Source organism: Cyprinodon tularosa, unplaced genomic scaffold, assembly GCF_016077235.1.
Source record: "Cyprinodon tularosa strain WSP-4 unplaced genomic scaffold, ASM1607723v1 ctg98, whole genome shotgun sequence".
Taxonomy (NCBI): Eukaryota; Metazoa; Chordata; class Actinopteri; order Cyprinodontiformes; family Cyprinodontidae; genus Cyprinodon; species Cyprinodon tularosa.
In genome coordinates, this window is record NW_024039762.1 from 2,349,572 (window position 1) to 2,370,688 (window position 21,117).

At 36.4% G+C, this 21,117-nt stretch overlaps 2 protein-coding genes across 7 annotated transcripts in view; one reads left to right on the forward strand and one right to left on the reverse strand.

The window, feature by feature from the left end:
- Positions 1-21,117, forward strand: part of triob (trio Rho guanine nucleotide exchange factor b) — a 146,324-nt gene that overhangs the window by 75,257 nt on the left and 49,950 nt on the right. For all 6 annotated transcript variants that reach the window (XM_038275789.1, XM_038275788.1, XM_038275784.1 and 3 more), the window contains 9 exons: positions 4,867-5,058; positions 7,070-7,201; positions 7,555-7,785; positions 8,666-8,788; positions 9,248-9,439; positions 10,437-10,606; positions 10,829-11,003; positions 15,518-15,713; positions 18,597-18,763. In XM_038275789.1, the coding sequence (XP_038131717.1) occupies positions 4,867-5,058; positions 7,070-7,201; positions 7,555-7,785; positions 8,666-8,788; positions 9,248-9,439; positions 10,437-10,606; positions 10,829-11,003; positions 15,518-15,713; positions 18,597-18,763 (1,578 nt within the window). The remainder of the gene's footprint in view (positions 1-4,866; positions 5,059-7,069; positions 7,202-7,554; positions 7,786-8,665; positions 8,789-9,247; positions 9,440-10,436; positions 10,607-10,828; positions 11,004-15,517; positions 15,714-18,596; positions 18,764-21,117) is intronic.
- LOC119777045 lies at positions 397-3,065 on the reverse strand. The gene is made up of 5 exons (XM_038275790.1): positions 2,696-3,065; positions 2,536-2,616; positions 2,165-2,251; positions 1,945-2,048; positions 397-1,846 (listed from the first exon to the last, which is right to left on the reverse strand). The coding sequence occupies exons 1-5, from the start codon at positions 2,985-2,987 to the stop codon at positions 1,763-1,765; spliced, it is 648 nt and encodes a 215-aa protein (XP_038131718.1). The 5' UTR covers positions 2,988-3,065; the 3' UTR covers positions 397-1,762.

The window sequence follows — 21,117 nt, forward strand, 5'->3', positions numbered from 1 at the left end:
TATGCATTATCAGTTTTTGCAAAAAGGTTCTGGGTTCGATTCCAGGGTCTTTCTGCGTAGAGTTTGCACATGCTGGTTTTCTCCGGGTACTCCGGCTTCCTCCCACAGTCTGAAAAACATGTCTATTAGTTTATTTGGTATCTTTTTCTAAATTGTCATTATCTTAGTGTGTGTGTGCATGGTTGGAAGTCTTTGTGTGTCTCTGTGATGTCCTGCAACAGACTGGCGACACTGCTGGAGATAGGCACCGGCCCCGCCTGTCCCCCTGATGGAATAAGCAGGAGAAAATGGATGGATAGGAATTCATTTACTGAACTTTGTTCAAGTTTTAATCAGATTGTAACATTTTCTGTTTCAGACAAGACTGACAAAAAAATACTACAGATCATTTTTGGGTTTTTTTTGCTTTTTTTTTTATTCGCTGTAAAATTTACTATTTACATGGTTTAGCTACATGAGCATGTGCATATTTCTGTACACCCCAGTGAGACATGAGCCACTAACTGGTACCAAAGTATACAAAAGTGTTAAATAGCTAGAATTTCAAAAATAAATCCTTCTCCATTTGTACGTCATATGATTGTTTTTCTTTGAGACGTAGAGTTAGACACAATGTTGCCCCTCCCCTACTAAATGCATTGCTTAGCCTGTGTTTTATTTTTTGGCATTTGGACACAAGAAAGATAAATGTGTCTTTATCCAAATGTGTAAGTAAAAAACAAAGACCTCCAGAGTGTGGAACAATCAAAGCTACAATTAGATGTTAAGGGTCTGACTGCAGTTTCATTCTTTAGAGGTAATCTGACTACTTAACCTGCTTGTTTAACTGTTGCTAATCTACAGTACAAATAGCAAATCAGTAAAAATGTTTCACATTCAGTCACACAAGCCCTTTAAAACTTCTAGTAAACAGATATATTTTCCATACTTTTCTAATATCCAAATAATAGGATTACATGTTTTTCATAGTATTAATATAAATGTAATATTATAAAAAGATTATGTTTATATATCAGAAAAACTTAATTATAACCTTAAACTTTTATTAAATCCTAACATTATATATTGCATTAACAAATGTTGAAACACATAAAACCGATTACAACAAAGGGTGCAAATAGCTGCTGGGAAGAGCTCTGAAATAATAAATATAATATAATAATAAACTCCAGAGTTCAGCTTCAGCACAGCATGAGTCTTCTGATCGCTTTTCCCTCTCGACTCTTCCCTATCTGCCCATTGTCAGTCAAAAATCCTTAAGTATGTTTGCCAATGAGCATCTAGCATCCAGCTTCATGACCCGCCCCTGCTTCATAGACCCTCTAAGACAGGCATCCCCAAAGTCGGTCCTCGAGGGCCGCTGTCCTGCATGTTTTAGAGGTTTCTCTGCTTTAGCACAGCTGCAGGACGGTGGCCCTCCAGGACCGACTTTGGGGATACCTGCTCTAAGAGGTTTAGCTTCACTGGAAGTGATGTATTTCGGTTTGTTATCCAATCAGGTCTCTACTTTCTCACGGTTTACCTTAACAGACAGAGGCTCAAACCTCAACAGAGATTTCTCATAGAGGCTGACGGCAGAGTCCTGCTGCTCCATAGCAGAGGGGAGGTCATTTATAAAGGTTGACAAAGCATATTACCAATAATTTTACGAAATTTACGGGGGAGGTTTAGCTTGTCTATGAGAAATCGCCACTGATTTTTTTTTTTTATATATACAATCTATACAGTACATACATACATGCAGAAGGGTGGAATATTCAAATTAACATGTGCAGTTCCATGTGTAACATGATTCGTTATACAAGTTGGAGTAGTGAAGAGTAAATGAATTCTTATTCATGTGGTTCTGTGAACACAAGAAAAAAAAAAGATTAGACTAAGGCATACCACCATTGTACTTTCTGCCCAGTGCTCACAAAGAAGCTGAAATCTAAAACAGCTCACCTCAAGCACGTAATGGTTTAGGACATACAGCACCGTCGCAGATTCCCAGTCAGTTTCTGTAGAGCTGGAAATGCTGTAGATCGTCTTAAAGACTTTTCTCTTCTCTTTTTCAAAGAGAGGTATTTGCATTAAACATCATCTTTGAGAAAACCTGTCTTTTCTTTAACTTAGCATGTCACTGATTGTATTAGTCAGTTGTTGGTAAAAATGTGTAGCTTACCCATTTCTTCTTGCAGTTTCTTGATTTTATCTTCTAGTCTATCTGATTTTTCAGTCACCTTTGAATTTTTTTCTCCTAGAATTCCATCTTTACATGAAAGAAATTGCAAGGAGGCTGTCTTAATTTCTGTTAGAAGCACACAGGGACATACTTCACAAACCCTTAGCTATGATTACCAACTGTGTCACATCTATGTCTTTAAAACATACAGGAAAATGACGTGAAGCCATTGCTTGCATTGTATCATAGACTCTTAAATATTTCATTAGAAAAAGATATGGTCTGACCATTTAAACTGCCATGTTTCAAATAATGTGCAATATTTCAACAGAAAGGTTCTGCAGCCTTTGCAGTATTTAAAAAGTACTTACAGAAAATAGCCAGTATGATCAGTAACATGAGTAACAGCAGGCACACCAAAATCAGCCCCAACACGATTTTCTGCAAGAGCTCTAAATAGCATAGAATAATGTATAACAGTTCTTTTGCATTTTTGCTCATTTTACATTATTTGAAATTTAAGGACGTTACCGGGCTGCTGTGATTTCCCCGATCCTCTGTTTGCGTTTAACGGTGGCCATCTTATCGTCATGTACCTGTCATGCACAGGCAGTCTTGGAGAGGTTGCACTGTTTTGGGTTTGAATACTTTGCTGGGGGCCCATATTAGCAGGGACTCCTCCCGGTGCAGGTAGACCATCTCTCCGTCGTATATCAATATCAATGTCTCCATTTTCATACGTGTCGTCTGGCTCTTCCCACTGGTCAGCATCCATTGCCATGTATTCATTGTCAGGATTCTCGGCTGCTTCAGGGGTGTCCATCTTTGAACCGCGTTGCTGTCTGTGAGTCAGCCTATCTTCTGTGTGCCTAAAATACCCCAAGGGTGACTGTAGATGCAAATGACCAGGTGGGAGGGAGAGATTGTAATCAGCTACCACTGAAGAATCAAAAAGATCCTGCCTGCCACTAGATGTCTGACATGTTTTGGATGTTAAAAATGTATTTTTGATGTATAATGCTACAGTGTTCTGCTTCAGAGGAATAAAAAAACCGGGGGAAAAATAATATATATCCTAAATCCCAGATTAGAAAGCTACAGAAGTATATCAGTTTTCTTTCTGGATATGCCTACAAGAAGGAAAAGGGTAAACAATGGGGTGTACGTGCAGTACGCTGATTTGCCTGTACTTTGTATACAAAAAGATCTCTGGCACAGATTAGTCATATTTCCAGCAAAGACCTCCAAGGCCTGGATTTGCATGAAAACACCTTAAACAGTTGTTGTTTTTTTTCCTGAATACAAAGCTGTGCCTTGTATTGTTTTGGTGGATTGTATTTTTTTTTAACACAAAAAGGAGAACTAAAGTTTTGCTCGGATCTTAAATCCAATGTTTAACAAAATTGAAAACAAAACAAGTTTTCAAGTTGTTTTATTAGTTTTATTAACACCATTTGGTTGCATTTTCAAGAGGCTAATTACTGTGACTATTTCCGCTTAATTGTCAGTGGTTTATGTCAGTAGCTCTGAGCTGAATTTAGAAACCCTGACTCCAACTTTTTTTAATCCTTTTTTTGTTAAATTTGAACAATATATTATTTTCTCTACTTTTACTGCCTGTTTTAATGCCACCAAACATTCTATTTTCCTTTGCCATTGTTTTTCTCAACCAACACACCTTTTTTTCTGTTTCTTTTAAATCAATTCTTACTCTCCACCAACATACGTCCTTTCTGGATTAAGGCCCCGTGTGTTTTGAACACCATCCCACCCCTTTATCCTTTCAGCTGTGGCTGTGTCCTTCTGCAGCCTGCAAGTTTTTTAGTGCTTGTGAACCAGTGCGTGACCATAGGGTCTAATAATATAGTTTTTAAAAGAACAGTTGCACCTTTTAAAATAAACGCATTACACTTTTTACTGTATAGCTGTGAAGATTGAAATGATTCTCTTTCACAAATGAACTTTTTAAAACCTAAATCTTTCTTCTAACAAAAAGAATAAAGATATAGATAATATAAAATATTTATTAACCATTTTTAAAATATCAAAAGATAATTTATTCTTTTTGATTTTCCATTCTAAGAAACTACAGTTTTCTGCCATTATTCTCCTCTGAGACTTGGCTGTGTTTTGTTCGTAACCGTTTTTGTTTTTTTCTTTGTGATTAAAACAAGCGACCTAAGAGCCATAATGGGCTCCAGGAGCAGTAATTGAATAGAATAATAATAGGTTGTTAACACAGTTGTTAATTAACGCTTGCTGATCCATGCCTATCTTTACAAAACAGCTTGAAGCCGATACATTAGAAAAAGACTGAAAGGTGAATCGCCTTTTTTATGATTCACATGAGGGTATGCCTTCTGAGTGGAGGACTTTTTAATGTCCCCAGTGTTCCTCGATGGTGTGTGTCTGAAGGATTTACGTGTGTTTTCGTTTCATTTACCTTTTCTCAGCACACACTAATGGCCACAGTGTTTTACAAGCATGTTTTAGTTGCTTTTGTAGAAACACAATTAGGCTTAATTATCAGAGAAAAACAGTCGCAGCCTTGTGCATCAGGGTGCGCTGGTGTTTTACATGAAATCCTGCTAATCTACCTGGATCAAATGCATTACATAAACATCCTTGGTATGTTTTTTTATTTTTTATTTTTTGTTAAATTCATGCCATATTTGTTCTTTACCTTCCTTTTTTTTAAACAGAATGTATATGTGAACATCAATCGGATCATGTCAGTTGGAAATCGACTCCTGGAGTCCGGCCACTACGCCTCCCAGCAGATCCAGCAGATCTCAGGCCAGTTGGAACAGGAGTGGAAAGCCTTTGCGGCAGCCCTGGATGAACGCAGCACTCTGCTGGAGATGTCTGCCAGCTTCCACCAGAAAGCTGATCAGGTACAGACACACCATCAAATGCACATTTTTGGGATATCAGCAGATGAAACGTTACCAACTTAAAGCATTTGGCATAATATTTTATTGTTATTCTCATCCCATAAATCTGTGCATCTATACAGAAATTTGATTCTTTACTTAATCAAAGATAATTTAATCACAACATTTTTCTTTTTCTCTCTCTCTGTCTTGTGGTTGATGTTTGGGCGAATAGTGACTGATAAAATCTTTTTTACACGGCTTTGGTACATTACATGCTGTACACTTTCCATGACACTGAAAATATTCTTACATACTTAGAAAAAAAAAGTTTTTAAACCACTGAAACATTCTTTTATCGCATTATAACCACAAACTAACTTGAATTTAATGTTGATTTTTTTTCACCAGACTACAGTGTAAGTAGTTGTGCATAATTGTAAAATTTAGCAATAATTTCTCAGCAAAATTGTGACATTAATTGATATTCAGCCCCCTGGAGTCCATGCTTTGTGGAATCAGTTACAGCTGCAGTGTTTTTGCTATGTCTGTAAAACCTTTACATATCTGCAAACTGATGCTCTTGTTTATTGTTCTCCAAATAACCAGAGCTTAGTCAGTTAGGATGAAGCAGATATGAAAAATAGGGGTTTTCACATTTTAAGTTCTGGATTAAGGTTTTGACTTTAACAGGGACAATCTAACACCTTAAAATGCTTTTATTAGGATCGGAGGTTACTATCAATGACCTCACATATGTTTTGATCCTAATGATTATTTTGTTCATATGTGGCCTCTTGCTTGTTTGGCTCTTTGTCAGGCCAGGAGGTCAACCTGCACCACATTCTTGCGCTGCCTCTAACATATGGATGTACAAAATTGGACCTGGGGACCATTTAAGACCCTTGTCACACTCAGTTTTGATATTATCAAGTCTTTAGAAAGGGCAGGTTGTAGCTGCTTTAGAACCGTTGAATAGGACATGTAAAAACTTTGAAAATTTCATCTTTTTTTTTTGCAAAGAGGCCACTTTTCTGGTGTTTTAACTTTTCTCCTATTTATTTTGTAGAATTCACCACTTTGTAGGCTATATCAAAAACATGCACTTCTATTTTATGACATGACTTTGCCTTTTCCCGGCCTTAAGGCCAGAATAAATTGCTGTGGCAGGTCACAGCCTTTAGTTTGACATAAGTGGTATTTTAGATCACAGGAAAAAAATGCTTTTAGAGGCTTTATTCTGAGATAGTTACATATCAGGCAACTTCTGAAGACATACATACAGATGTCTGAGGCTATAATGAGACTTACTGTGGGGAATAAAAGACTAAAAACATTTGCAATGACTTTAAGATCTTTGAAGATCGTTAAAGAAGTACTTTAGGAAAAAAACACACACCTAAAATATCAAGTTCAAGTTACCTTAAAACATTTAAAAAGCATTTATACCAATTGTCTTTGTTTTACTTATATTTACAGTAAAATAGATTAGATTTTTGACATCCAATATTTGCTGGTTTTCTTTCTTGTGTAAAATTTTTGATGCCTAACAATTGCAAAAATATGTAAATCTTAATAAGTCATTTTCTCTTAAGTGCATTTTTTTCTTGAACTGAGGAGGTGAGTGAGACACTTTGCCAATGAAACAAGACAATTTACATTTAAAATAAATTAAAAGTATTGCATTGTCTTATTTCAAGTGCATATTATCTAATTATTTTAAGAGTAAAAAGATTGTTTTTGCAGTGTGGAGCTCCAATGTTGTTATGGTATTAGACTAAAAATGAATAACATAAAAAGTAAATATTCTTATATTCATTTATACTCACTTTCTACAGTTGCTGATCATGAGTCAGTACTGTATTTCTCGAAAATACATCTATTGAGTCTTTTCAATTTTTGCCTCTGTTATGAATCTCTCTGTTTTAAAGCCACTTTTTGATTTGTTTTTTTTCTTTCTAAGCAGTAAAAACTTGCAAATGTAAGTAGTGGCTTGTGTTTGACATGTTGATGATGATTATTTTCCACCCAGTACATGAGCAAAGTGGAGCCATGGTGTAAAGCTTGCGGTGAAGGAGAGCTGCCATCTGAGCTCCAGGATCTAGAAGATACGATCCACCATCACCAAGGGCTGTATGAACACATCACAACGGCATACTCAGAGGTCAGTGCACATCAAACAAGCTAGCACAAAAACACAAACAAACTTGTATGCAAAACAGGGAGGATTACGATGACTTATGTATGCAAAGTTAGGAGGAAATGATTCAAATTTTCTCACATTCATGCTCCTCATGTAAACTTTTTAACTGGTCAGTCATTTATTTTTATGTTAGTACTGGGAGCCACCTTAAACACTGTAGCAAAATGAGCATGGTGACGAGATATCTATTTTCAGCATAAGTGGAATATCACTTTGTCACCAGGAAGAGTAAAACCTCCCCCAAAAACAAGTTTTCTTCAACTGTGAACCCTGCAGATGTTTTACAATATGAAACCAAACTTCAATTTATCCAGGTGAGCCAGGACGGCAAGGCTTTGCTGGACAAGCTGCAGCGACCTTTGACCCCAGGAAGTGCAGATTCGCTGATGTCATCAGCGAACTACTCGAAGGCCGTGCACCACGTCCTGGACATCATCCACGAGGTGCTGCATCACCAGAGGCAGCTAGAAAACATCTGGCAGCATCGCAAAGTCCGTCTGCACCAGCGCCTGCAGCTCTGTGTCTTTCAGCAGGATGTGCAGCAAGTAAGGAGGAATGCAAACATGTCTAATGTTTCCCCTTTGCCTCCTGCAGCTAGAAGAGCATATTTGTTTTCTCTTTTAGAGAAGAGAAATTCAGCTCAATGTTGCAGAGTTTGCAAAAACCTTTTGATGCAATTGTTAAATATATCATTAGTTTTTTAAAGCGTCCATTTACCTCTCTTGCCTTCCCTTCCCCTTTTGAAATAAATAAGTCAGTTTTTCTTTCAGCCTGGTCCTTCTTTCAGACCTCCTGATTTGGTCTGCTGTTGTCTCTCCATCTCCACCCTTTAGGCATCTGCCCTTCTCTCCCCGTTTTTTCTTTCCATCCGGGTTTCTCAGTCTTTCCCTCTTTATTGTCAGTCTTTCTGCCTCTCCTTCCTTCCATCAGGTCTTTCATCACCCTTTTCTCTTGGTAGTGGTTTCCATGGTGATGCAATTTTCTGTCACATAGTGTCGGAGCATTTGGTTTTGAAAACGTTCCCTTGAAAACATTCTCTCAGAGACCTTGAAATCCTTTCATTACCCCTGGTAGAGGCTGACAGCGCCTGTCCATCAGTTTGACTGATAATAAGTTTATTAGATGGATAGATTCTTAGCTTATTACTCCCATCATGGAAATGTTTACACTTTGCTTTGGATTTGCTGTTAATTGTTCTCTAGTGACATGTTCAAATTGGAAGAATGAGATGAAAACTGAGATGATTGGGATGTGATTCTGCAAGCTGAGTAATATTACATCCATAAATTGTCTGCCTGGTATTTCATCTACATGAAGTCATCAAATTTCGTTGCACCCCCTGCTGACTGATATTATGCACTGCAATTTCAAAATAATGTGGGCAGTCATTGAAATGTGTGGTATGATGGATTTATTTGTTTCAAGGTGTTGGACTGGATAGAAAACCATGGTGAGGCCTTCCTTAGTAAACATACTGGTGTTGGAAAGTCTCTGCACAGAGCCAGAGCTCTGCAGAAGAGACATGAAGACTTTGAAGAGGTTGCACAGGTGAGTCTTTGAGGTTTTTGTTTTCAGTGGTAAAGAAGCAAGGCAGAAGCTTTTTTTTTATTTATTTATTTATTTTTTGTTGTTGTTGTTGTTGATATTGTTGCATAATGTGTTATGTCCTGTCTGAGCAGATAACGTTCCAGGTCATGTCCAAAAAGTTTGTTGAAGGGTAAATAAGTAAAAAATGATGCTGTTGAATTTAGTTTTAAATTGCACATAAACATAAATAAAAACACAATTATTTACTACATTATTTTTGATTGCTTTTAATTATCTCCACTAAACCAATGTGCTTAATTTAATGGCTACGTTATTGCAACTTTTTCTATATTCTAAGATTTTCCATATGTGTATGCATTAAAAAATAGTTAGAGAATCATTTTACAATCCAAGTGATTTATTTGTCAGAATATAATGCAGGTGTTATGATTTGTTAAATGCAATGCTGTTTAATTTCAGAACACCTACACTAATGCTGACAAACTGCTGGAGGCCGCAGAGCAGTTGGCCCAGACTGGAGAATGTGACCCAGAGGAAATTTACCAGGCTGCCCACCAGCTAGAAGATCGCATCCAGGACTTTGTACGACGTGTGGAGCAGCGCAAAGTCCTGCTGGATATGTCTGTTGCTTTTCACACACATGTCAAAGAGGTATTTCTGCTTTTCTTTCCCTGCTTCTTGGACCCATTTAAACCACTAAAGTACCTTTTTTTTTTTTGAAAGACATAAATGTTTTGGGCCATACTCATTTTATTTTCCTGTTGAAATGAAACTAAACAAAATAAAACTAGCAAAATAAGGATAAAACTATGGGAAGATGGTCTATTGCAATGTTTTTTTTTATGCCATTGCTTGATAATCACCATCTTATTTAGACTTTTTTAAGGCAAAAACAAACATAAATATGATGCAGATGCCTTATAATTGAAGTAGAGTTTTTGCATTTATTTTTTCAATAACAGTTCAGGCGTGAAAAGCTCATAGAGCCAGAATATTCTGCACAATAAATCTGCAACAAATAATCTATTGTGAATAAAAACAATCTAACTGCATACATACATAAAGAAAATGTTATAGTTGTAACTTCAGCATAAAGACTTAAATGGTTATTTATTTTGTTCTTCCTAAAGGAAATTTTGTTGCACAACAGATTTTGTCTTAATCACTGCTATTTTCCCCCCAAACTAAAATGCATATTTTTAAACAGAGGACTTAAAGTCACTGCTGTTCATTCCAGAATACGCTTTAGATCCTGGCTGTCAGCCTTCAGTCCAACATATTGTTGAATTAAATGTATGACCTGTTCACTTATCTTTGGTGTAGGTGGATAATGTCAGATACATTGTTTACAGCAAAAACAATATGAGAGAAAAATCTGTGGTTTATGTGGATAAATTGAGCATTATGTAAGCTCCCATCAGCAGGATCTGAATATTTGTGAACAATCTCTAATGCCTTCAGCAATGGATGGGGGTTAAAGCTCACATTAAACCTCAGGAGTAATGGAATGGATCATTTATGGCTTTAAAGCCATAGCTTTTTTAAATTTTAAAGCACTGCTTCTTAAATCTGCTCCTAATGAAGAACTTCTTAGTTACTTCTGGATTTTTAAAAATATATTAAACCTTTATTTGCCTATTTATTTTAGCTCTGGACTTGGTTGGAGGAGCTTCAAAAAGAACTGCTGGATGACGTGTACGCTGAGTCAGTGGAAGCAGTGCAGGACCTGATCAAGAGATTTGGCCAGCAGCAGCAGACCACCCTGCAGGCGACGGTCAATGTCATCAAGGAGGGAGAGGACCTCATACAGCAGCTCAGGTGAGCAATATCACTGAGTGCAAACTGTAATCATTATCACTCAGCGGGGCAAGCCACATTTAAAAGCACCCCTGAATAAAGATATAAACACAAAGTTGGTGATATTCCATAAAATATTCCTGCTGCAGAAAATGACGAAATTAATTTGAAGGCAGTTTCTTAAGCAATTTGAGCTGTTTTTATCTGTTGTCCCTTTAAACTGTATTTCTGCTGTGTTTACAGAGACTCAGCGATTTCAAGTAACAAGACCCCTCATAACAGCTCCATGGCGCACATTGAGAGTGTCTTACAGCAGCTGGATGAGGCTCAGGGTCAGATGGAGGAGTTGTTCCAGGAAAGGAAGATCAAACTGGAACTCTTCCTGCAGCTCCGTATCTTTGAGAGGGACGCCATAGACGTGAGTGGTTGGAAAAAAAAATGCAACCTTTATGTCTTCTGAATTAATTTTGCTTTAAATATTTATCAAAGCACGAAGTGCAACTGTCGATATGGAGGAGTTGACAGAGAAGCAGTGTATAAAGATCATCTTTATACGGAAAGGTGCATAACAGAAAATCAAAGTGATTTTCTGCTTATGAGCCATTTCATAATAAAAGGGGGGTTTAGTCTTGTAGCGAGGACCCCTGCTGGTGTAAAGCTGTACTGAAATGCCAACAAAGCTCTCGCATTTGCTGGTTTGAAAGGTATTTAGTTCCACTTGATGCATCACCTCCACTTATTCATTCATTCATGCACTTTTTTTTTTTTTTTTAACAGCAGCCTGCTATGCTGGATCTGCTTATTGCTGAGCACCCCACTGTGACACTGAATGCTTTTCCCAGCTGGTGCTTAAACAAGATGACAGTTTTATTTGAACTTTGTGTTTTCTTTGTTGTCATGTTTGCCATCAAATCTGATATTTTTTAAGAGACTCTAAATGCCTAGAGCACTATTACAGATTGGGGTTTTGGGCCCTTTGAGAAAATATAAAAGATTAGTCTATATATTCATGCTTTAAGTTACAGTAGCTGGCACAATTCTTAGTACCACTTGAACATTTTCATAATATATAATATTAGGAGTTTTTAAAAACCAATGTTACTGAATTTTTTTATAAATAACATCTGACTGGTCAGGGCGTGCATTTTTATTCCCAAGGAATCTAACATCCCAGAGTAAAATCCAAAGCAACCGATGTTTATTTAGATATTACTTAGTTATTGTTAAGGCTGCAGCGATCAGTTATTATAGGGGTTAATAGTCTAGGGATCTTTTTTTATTCACCTATAAATTAATCTAGAAATACAGAATATAAGTAAAAAAACATGTTTAAAAAATAAAATAAAACATTTAAATAGCTTGTAAACAGCAAAAACTTGTAAAAGGAATCAATGATTTAAAGCTTTAAAGTTTTATGATGCATTTTCTGTCTGTCTGTCTGTTCAATATAATTCAGTAAAACATTTATGAGGTGTTATTATCCTTCATTTAAGTGTTTAATGATAATATAACTAGGGATGCACCGATCCGACATTTTTATCGGTATCGGTCCAGATATAAAGAAAAAAAACTAGATTGTATCAGTGACAATTGACTAGATATAAGGGCCGATCTATTAATTTTAACTCTATGCTATGTTAAATCTTCAAACTATAACACCGGCAACTTGACCAAGCAGGAGAATCTTTTGGTTTATTCAGATGCTTTTATAATGGATGTTTAAATTCCATTTGCACTAAACATTGTAAAGAGCTGATGGCTGTTTTATTTTGACTGTCTAGAAATCAAGACGTTGAAGCTGTTTTATTTTCTCAATTTTAGCTCTTCCATAATTTATTTTATTGTATTGAATTTTACATTGGATTTTAGATTCCAATTTGCACTGACTGAACTTGTGACACTTTTTTTTACACGATGACCAAGTCAGAGAACTTTTGGTTTAAGATTTTGTGTACAGTTGTTAAATAAATGTTAAATATTTGGGTTGTTTGCTATTTTTTTAAGAAAAGGGAAGTCAAATCATATGCACAGAAGAATGATCCCAGTTTTTGTTTTTTTTTTACACAATTTTTTAGGTAATAGTTCAGTGCTGTTTTTGGTATCGGTATCGGATTGCTATCGGCCGACATTAAACTTCAAATATATCGTATCGGAGGTGAAAAAAGTGGATCAGTGCATCCCTTATTATAACCTGGTCGGCAACTAATAACTATTTTACTTACCAGTCAATGTGTTGGCTATTTTATCCAGCAGAGTTTTGACAGAATTTGGGGTGTTGCCTTCCTTTAATGCGCCGACCTGAAGCCAGAATAATTTAGATGGTTTAATAAAATGGTTTCAAGACCAATTTATAATGTTTAAATAAAACGCGATCATTTCTTTGCTTCAAACCGACCAGCTTTAACTGCAATCTCAGATGTTCTGAAAACACATCATCATCACATCTTCCGGATTATATTTAGATATTCTTGGAAGCCTTGTATAATTCGTATTTCATTGTTCACTAATGCACCACTGTTGGTGTATCACATAAGAAACCAGAAAACGAAACTGGAGTTAGTATTTGTAAAAGGAGAGAATGTGAAAAACTTCTGTGGAAAAGGTTCTTTGGTGTCGGTCTGTGTTTTCCAAAAATCCAGATTAACTCTGCATGCCTGGTCAGGGAAAGGCAGTGAATCTGTTAATCGCACATGCTAAACACCGATTCACGCCCAGAATTACGCACACAGACACAGGATTAATATGACACAGAGCTTGAGCATGGAGATGGGCGGAGGACAGATTTATGTTCTGTTTCCCGCTCACTCACACACCTGTGCAAATTTACAATGTGATACCTCCTCCTGGCAGGACTGGAGGTGTGAGTCTAAGTTAAGGTAAGGTAAGAAGAAGGAATAGGTGAGACATAGCCGGGTTTATTACTGTGGCTCTTTTCGTGCAAAGGAGATGGCTCTGCTGCAATGCACACCTAACAGTAAAACATAGACGACTGGAATCCTAACAGTATCTCCCCAACTGGTTAGTGGTCTCCGATAAATGAAGGAAATGGTATTTTTATTCTCAGAAGGCATTTTACTCAACTGTAAGAGGAGAGGAAGGCAAAGTTCTAGTCAGGGCTTGGTAAGTTGTTAAACATCTATGTTAACTTATTATTGTCTTATTGTTGTAATTAGATGATTTGTAATAGTGACTATTTAATGGATTGTTACTAGTATCTTGTGTGGAAAAAAAGAAAACAAAGCAAGTTGACTTTTTATCTAGAAAAAAAACAGTTTTTGATTTACTTTATAGAAAGGTTTTTTTGCACATCTGTGGCTATGTATAAGCCATGTATAAGTATATAAAAAATAGTCTTTTGTGATGTCCTGATACCTTTTGTTTCTCTTTGTTTTGGGGCCCATTTGAGCTTTCTAGAAAAAAATTGAAGGAAACGATGGTTGTTCATTGGCCTAGCAGACTTTTAAACTGACATTATACTGACATTTTATTTTATTCATACAAGGAAAAATATAAAAAAAAAACAACCCCTAAAAAAAAAAGAATATATATATATATATATATATATATATATATATATATATATATATATATATATATATATATATATATATATATATATAAAATAATATAATATTTTCTATATTTTTATAGAAAAAATTCTATATATATATTTTGTTGTTTTTTGGGGGGGATTTTTTACATAATTTTTTTTCTTGTATAAAAATAAAATGCAGGTTTGTTCAAGTTTACTATGAGTGATTGACTTAAATAAGAATTATGTTTTTTATCAGTCCTAAAGCAAGGGTAAAAATTACTACCGGTAGGCTTTTTATATTAAGATCACAAAAGAGTTACAAGATAAAAATGTTTGTATTTGTTGATATGCATTGTTTTAGTCTTAAAATATTACTCACATTCTATTTGTTAGGAGAACAATGTCTCTATTTACTTATTGAATATTTTATTTCACAGGTACAATTGCTACTTTTCTGCATGTTTTCACCTTGTAGCCTTGCTTGGAAATCCATTTTGAGTTCCCTACATTGTGAATAAGCCACTAAACCCGATTCTTGCTTCATGTCAAATACATCATTATCCTTCCTCTGTCTTTTTTTATTGTTTTAATCAGGTGACCCTCTAAAAATATGATTATTGTTTCCTAACCAGGCATGGCAGCTCCCATAACTTCTCAGTTTCATTTATGCAAACAGACTGAATAATACCATGAATTATTCTACTTTATTCATAAACTTACAGTGCATACTGTTTTTAGTTTGTTCATTATATTTAGACAGATTAATTCTAGTTGTTTAAGTCTTTATAACAGTTAATTAGAGGATAGCTTTGGATCAAACCCTACTTTTAGTTCTGTTGCTTCAAAAATTCTGAAAGTAGCTTTTGTTCTTCATGAATCATATGTGAGCTAAATGGTTGTCCTCTGGGAAATAAATCCAAATCTGACAAAAAAAAAAAGCCCAGATCTATCTCTATGTGAGGTTTCACTTATTTATTTCACAATTGTGGCAAAAGTGAACAATTGTTCATAATATTATATTGTTTTAAAAAAGCACTGAAATAGTCAGAGCTGAAGAGTACCAGGATAAAGGTGCCCCTAGTATGGTGATTCAGTCAGCGTGGGCAGTCAGTGACACATACTGATGTCTCAGTACATCTGCTCTGCCAGCAGATCACCGCCATCTTCATATGTTGTTGCTGTTTGTTGCTATGGCAGCCAGCAAAGGTGTTTACCTTGTTTCAACTCAGTTTCAACATTGTAAAAAGTCTGACATTTTCAGAAGTTGACCTTAATGTATCAATGTATCTGAAGAGTGTTGCTTTTGTCTGAATATCTTACTTAAAGTTGTTCTCTTATTGAACGCCTATTTAAACTGATCAGTTCACCTTTTATCTCAACCATCTTTTGCCTCTCAGATCATCTCAGACCTGGAGTCATGGAATGAGGAGCTGTCTAAGCAGATGAATGACTTTGACACCGAGGATCTGACCCTGGCTGAGCAGAGGCTTCAGCACCATGCAGATAAAGCTCTTACCATGAACAACCTCACCTTTGACGTCATTCACCAGGGGCAAGAGTTGCTGCAGTATGTTACAGAAGTCCAAGCATCTGGTGAGAGAAAAACTTCAAAACATACAAACTAAATAAAATATCCTAGGACACCACCATAGATGCAGCCTTAATGTTTCTATAAAACACCACATTTTTGTTCTTGGCGTGAACCAAAGGTTTAAATCTTTTTTACATCAAACATAGTTAGCCTTACAGATAAATATCATATACCGGCTCTGGTTTTGTCAGTCACATATGGTCTGGTGAATCTGATGAGTCCTTCCTGTATGTAAGAGTTATCCCCGTTCACTGCAACAGGACTAGTGCTAATAAAAGAGGAATCAATGCTGATTTATACTCAGAAACCAGGTCGTCTGCATGTGTGTGGCAGTGAATGCAAATATCACCCCACCCCTGCTGCAGACACTCTGCTGCACCTCTCCAAAATTGTAGGTGACCTCAGACAGTGCCACAAACAGGAGGCCTCTGATTTGTCAAATCTACATCCGCTCTACACTATGGGCCGGATTTATCAAGATCCAATTTTGCGTGCAGTAATTTGCGCTCGCAAACTGGAATTTTGGGACTGAACCATGGTTTGCAGGTGATTTAACAAGAGTGATTGCGTAACTGGTGGCAGGTGCAAAACTGTTGGAGACGCCCTATTTAAATGATGGTTTTGCGCGTTTTGTGGTTTGCGGCAAAGTAGTTTGTAGTTTGTGCAAACTAGTGCATCAAAAAATTTAAATCTTACAGTGACACCCCCACCCCCTCCAAAAAAAAAAAAATATATATATATATACTTTGGCAACCTTTATTCCCTAAGGTGGTATGTGGCTGAATTTCTACTTCACTGCAGTAAAAAGAAAAAACAAAAACAAAAACAGGTGTTTTGTATTGGCCTGTAGAAAAATGCACATACCAAATGGCTCACAAGAAGTGACTGTGGATAAGATGACTGCGCTTACGTATCCCCGCAGCATTGGCATGTTGCTCCACAGGCGCAAGGGGTGGTCGGGGTTCTCCGTTAGGGCGTCAGGGCGACATGGCATTTAGAACGTCGGACAGCACTTCTGAAAAACGAGATTGGGAAATCCCAGATGCAAAAAAGTGCAATGTTGCAAGGAGTTTTGTGATATCTGGTATTGCGTGGGTCCTCCTTGTGGCTGGCTCCAAATCCATTCGGAGTTCCCCCAACAGCTCCAAAATGGCAATGCTGGATAAACGATATGTTTTGATGATCGTTTCCTCGTTCATTCCAAAAATATTCACACGGAGTGAAAAAATGGGCTCTCTGCGTCTCCTTGCTTCATTTCGATGTCTCCTTCTTGCGACAATAACCGCTGCCATGTGTGCGCAATTACGCATACAGACCATTTGCACCTTCTTTTGAAACGTGTTAAATATAGAGTCAGATACCGTTAGCAAAATTGCTTTCAGGTTTAATAAATCACTTTGCGAGTGCTAAATTAATATATTTACATGTTCTCCTCCCACAAGACGCACTTTTGCGTGTAAACGCCCCATATTGCATAATCATTGCAGAAAAAGTACTAAATGGATAAGAGGCGCTATTTAGCACGTTTTAAAGACCAAATCCTTTTAGCACGCTGTTGATAGATCAGTTTGTACATTTTTTAGCGTGCGCAGTGAAATAGCTCACGTTTTTATACACGCAAACCTTTGATAGATCCGGCCCTATGCGTATTTCCTGTTTGGTACCTTACCGGCTTGTTTTGTTTGTACAGTATGAACGCCATTGTGGAAAACGATGTCCCTCCAAGTCCCTCCATTGTTGCACAAACTTGCGCCTACTTCCTCGCCGCCTCGGCCGTATCTAGACCCACAGCTAGTTCGTGATTGTCCCTCTTGCATTGTGGCGTGGAATATAACATAGTGCAGACCACGCTTCAATATTGGGCATAAATAAAAAATATCTGGAACAGGCTCACTGCGACACACTGCTGCAGGAGTATAACCAGCCCTCAAGACAGCCAAGCTACCAATATAAGTTAGTGCAGAAAACACTAAAACAGTAAAAATCAGTCTTATTTAGAGGTGATGTGTTGTTAAATGCAACCTTACCTTACCGATACAATCACTGTTAAATCTGATACACATTAATTGAAGCAAAATGCATGAGTTTTTATCAATGTACTGCTTTCTTCACAAAATTGATGTGGATGCAGACAATAAAAGTCTTGTTAGCGTGTCCTCATTTAAATTATTTGTGGTCAGAAAACTGAAATGATTAATTACATGCTTGACATTGTTTTCTTGCTAAAAATATATATTTCCTTCATGGAAACTGGATCTTCAGCTGTAATATATTCAAAACTATTCAGGATCCCCATATTGGCCTGTTTAGCTCATAGTATTATGGGGAAAAAGGATTTTAGTATGATGTTTGAGCCCCCATTGCTTCAGTTTATTACTTCCAGTTTAGATTGTTCTCCTTCAGTCGAATCAATGATTTATGTCTTTGGTAACTGTGTTTTTTTTTGTTTTTTTTTCAAATAAAAGAAGTTAGTGCATGCTTCCTTTTAGTAATCTAGCATCATGAAAGTATTGTTTGGTTTTCGTTTCTTACAATTAAAATGTAGACTTTCTCAGATCATCCTGGACGGGACAATTTGCACAGTCTTTCCCCATTTTTATGATTTTCTTATATTAAACCATCCATATTACTAAGATTGTGCAAAATTAATGCGCTTTCACTAGTATGAGCAAACTTCCCCCTTAAAACAGGTCCACAGGTCTCATTTTTATTTCTTCGAGGAAACAGGGATTAAAAATTGTAGTTTCAGTTAACTTTCAGGTAATGGAAGGAATCGATTGCAAATGGCAGCATTCATGGACTACTATCACTTTAAGTACAAATGCATATTTTTAGGGAATATTTCATTTTGTTAAACAAAAAGATTAAGAGTTTTGTTTTTCTAGGTGTGGAGCTGCTATGCGACAGAGATGTGGACATGGCAACAAGGGTTCAGGACCTGTTAGAGTTTCTTCACGAGAAGCAGCAGGAGCTGGACCTGGCTGCAGAGCAGCACAGAAGGCACTTGGAGCAGTGCGTCCAGTTAAGACATCTGCAAGCTGAAGTCAAACAGGTACTGGCTTTGTGCGAATGAAAACAGGAGATTGTATTAGTAAAAGGGGATAATAGAGCATGTAAACAGGCCAGAACAGACCACAGGAATGTACATATGAGGATGTTGACATCGGGACATGACTTTTATTGTCATGGTTGTTAAATAAAACTAAAACAACACATGTTTTGTTCTCAGACTGAGGTGAGGATGATTACTGGAAAGTCTTTCTAACAATGTTTAGTTAGAACATGCTGGAGTTGCAACATAATGTGTTGGTGTGTCTTAAAAGGTTCTGCCTGTAAGACTGCCAATACATGACTAATTCGACATCATCTTCAGATAAAGTCAGTAAATACTTTAAATAATATATTAGGGTCTCCTCTATATGGGGAAATTACCTCATTGGTTGCTTAGGTGTTATTTTGACCCATTCTTCCATTCAAACTTTTTAGATCTTTGCAGTAATATAGGTTCTTTCTATGAACTAATCATTGGTTATTTTCATAAAAAATTGACTGGGTATAAGACAGATGACTCATTTTTGCTCATGTTCCTCTTTTGATATCAGAGCAATTGAATTTACCTGCCTTTGCTTTCAGGAGTATCATCCTACTTATAAATGTTCAGTCAAAATATTCCCACTACATTTCTCCATTCATCCTTCCAACAGATATATGAAGTCTCCCTTTACAATATGTTGTAAGAAATGTTCAAACATGGAAATGTCCCTTTTTTGCATGTTGTTATTGGTTTGATGTGCAGAACTGTTCTTCTGTCAAATGTATGGTGTTTATTGACATCCAAAGAACTAGACAGACTGCTGACTCTAGTGTTTTTCTTGCTTGCTCAAATTTTCAACTTCAAACTTTAACCAAATATAAACATCCCAATCCTTGCATAGTGGAGTCTTGCAGGTTTTTGTTCGGAGGACATGATGTTTGAGTACTACACTTTGCTTTTTCCTGGTGTTTCAGAGGTTCTCTTTGAGCGCCACTTGGCTCTTTGGTTATGTTTGTTGATAATCTGTCAAAATGTTTCGAGGGGAATCAGGCCTTGGCAGGTTTATCATGAAATTATGTATTGGGGTATTTTTTCTAACTGCCTTGTTTTTACTTTAGTGGCACTCATTGGATTATTAGAAGGGTTTAGAAATACAGCTGTTGCCACAACCTTCTGTAAGTCTTTTCTGCAAGGATTTTGTTAGGTTTTACAAACATTATGAGTAAAGCTTCACTAATTAGAAATCTTTTTATAGGCCTTTAGTTAAAATGACACCTGCTAACAAAAATATGCAAGTAGCAACAGGAATGGTTTCTAAATACTGACAGATTGCAGAAGGAAATGTCTTTACTTACTGTTAGCTTGATCTCGTCTTTTCTGCAGTGATTTCTCTACATGTAGATTACCAGGGCTATTTTAGAATTCTACGTCATATAAAATAAAATAAAGTGACATTCACTCACTTTTAATAAGATTATAATAACTTGTCAAGAAGAAGAAGCAGCTTTATTGCCACTGTAGAGATAAAACTGAATCTAGTTGGGCAGCATCTCATAATTGCACCATCAGTGGGGTTAGGCATAGTTAATGTATGTTGTTTGATGAACAGTTTGTGTTAACATTAATGCAAAATGTGAAGTAATCCACCTATAGGAAGGGAGGGAGAAAGAAGCAGTTTTTTAGTGACATGAAAACTATATCTATGTGAAATCATTCTTACACCAGAAAGGTTTGAGAAGTACTAACAACTCATAAACATTAATAAATAACCTTATCTGACTGATACAGATTTGTAAGGGTATAGAAGGTGCTGACATACGTTTTAATTCTCCTGTAAGAATTAATCTCAGAGAGCATTTTCTGAAATAAGCTTTCTATTAATTAATTTTAGTTACATTCAATTATTGCTCTATGTGATTTCATAGGTGTATTTTTCTCATATTTAGCTTTAACCCTTAATCTTTTTAATCCCAATAGAGACCTGGAGCTGTAAATTTTTAGTGCAGCACTATTTGATTCCCCGTTTCTTGTATTGCCTAAAAGAAAAGAAAACAAAGGTGTCAATTCTCATGTCTGTTATTATACTTATCCAGAAAATGCATCTGGCATCAAAAATAGTAAAAAGGGATTATTGTTTCAGTGTAGTTATTCTCTGTCTGTTATCATTCAGTTTTTGTGGGCAATAACAAATCAACACTCATTTGGAGCATTTTTGTTGGCTGATATTTCAAAGCAAAATAAATGATAATGGAGAAACGTTTTTTATACAAGCTCTTATCGTATTGATGCAGTCAAATAACAGCATAGTTCACGTCTTGTGAAAACTGAATTAAATGTGTCAGAATTAAAAGTGAAGCAAGAGGAAAACAACA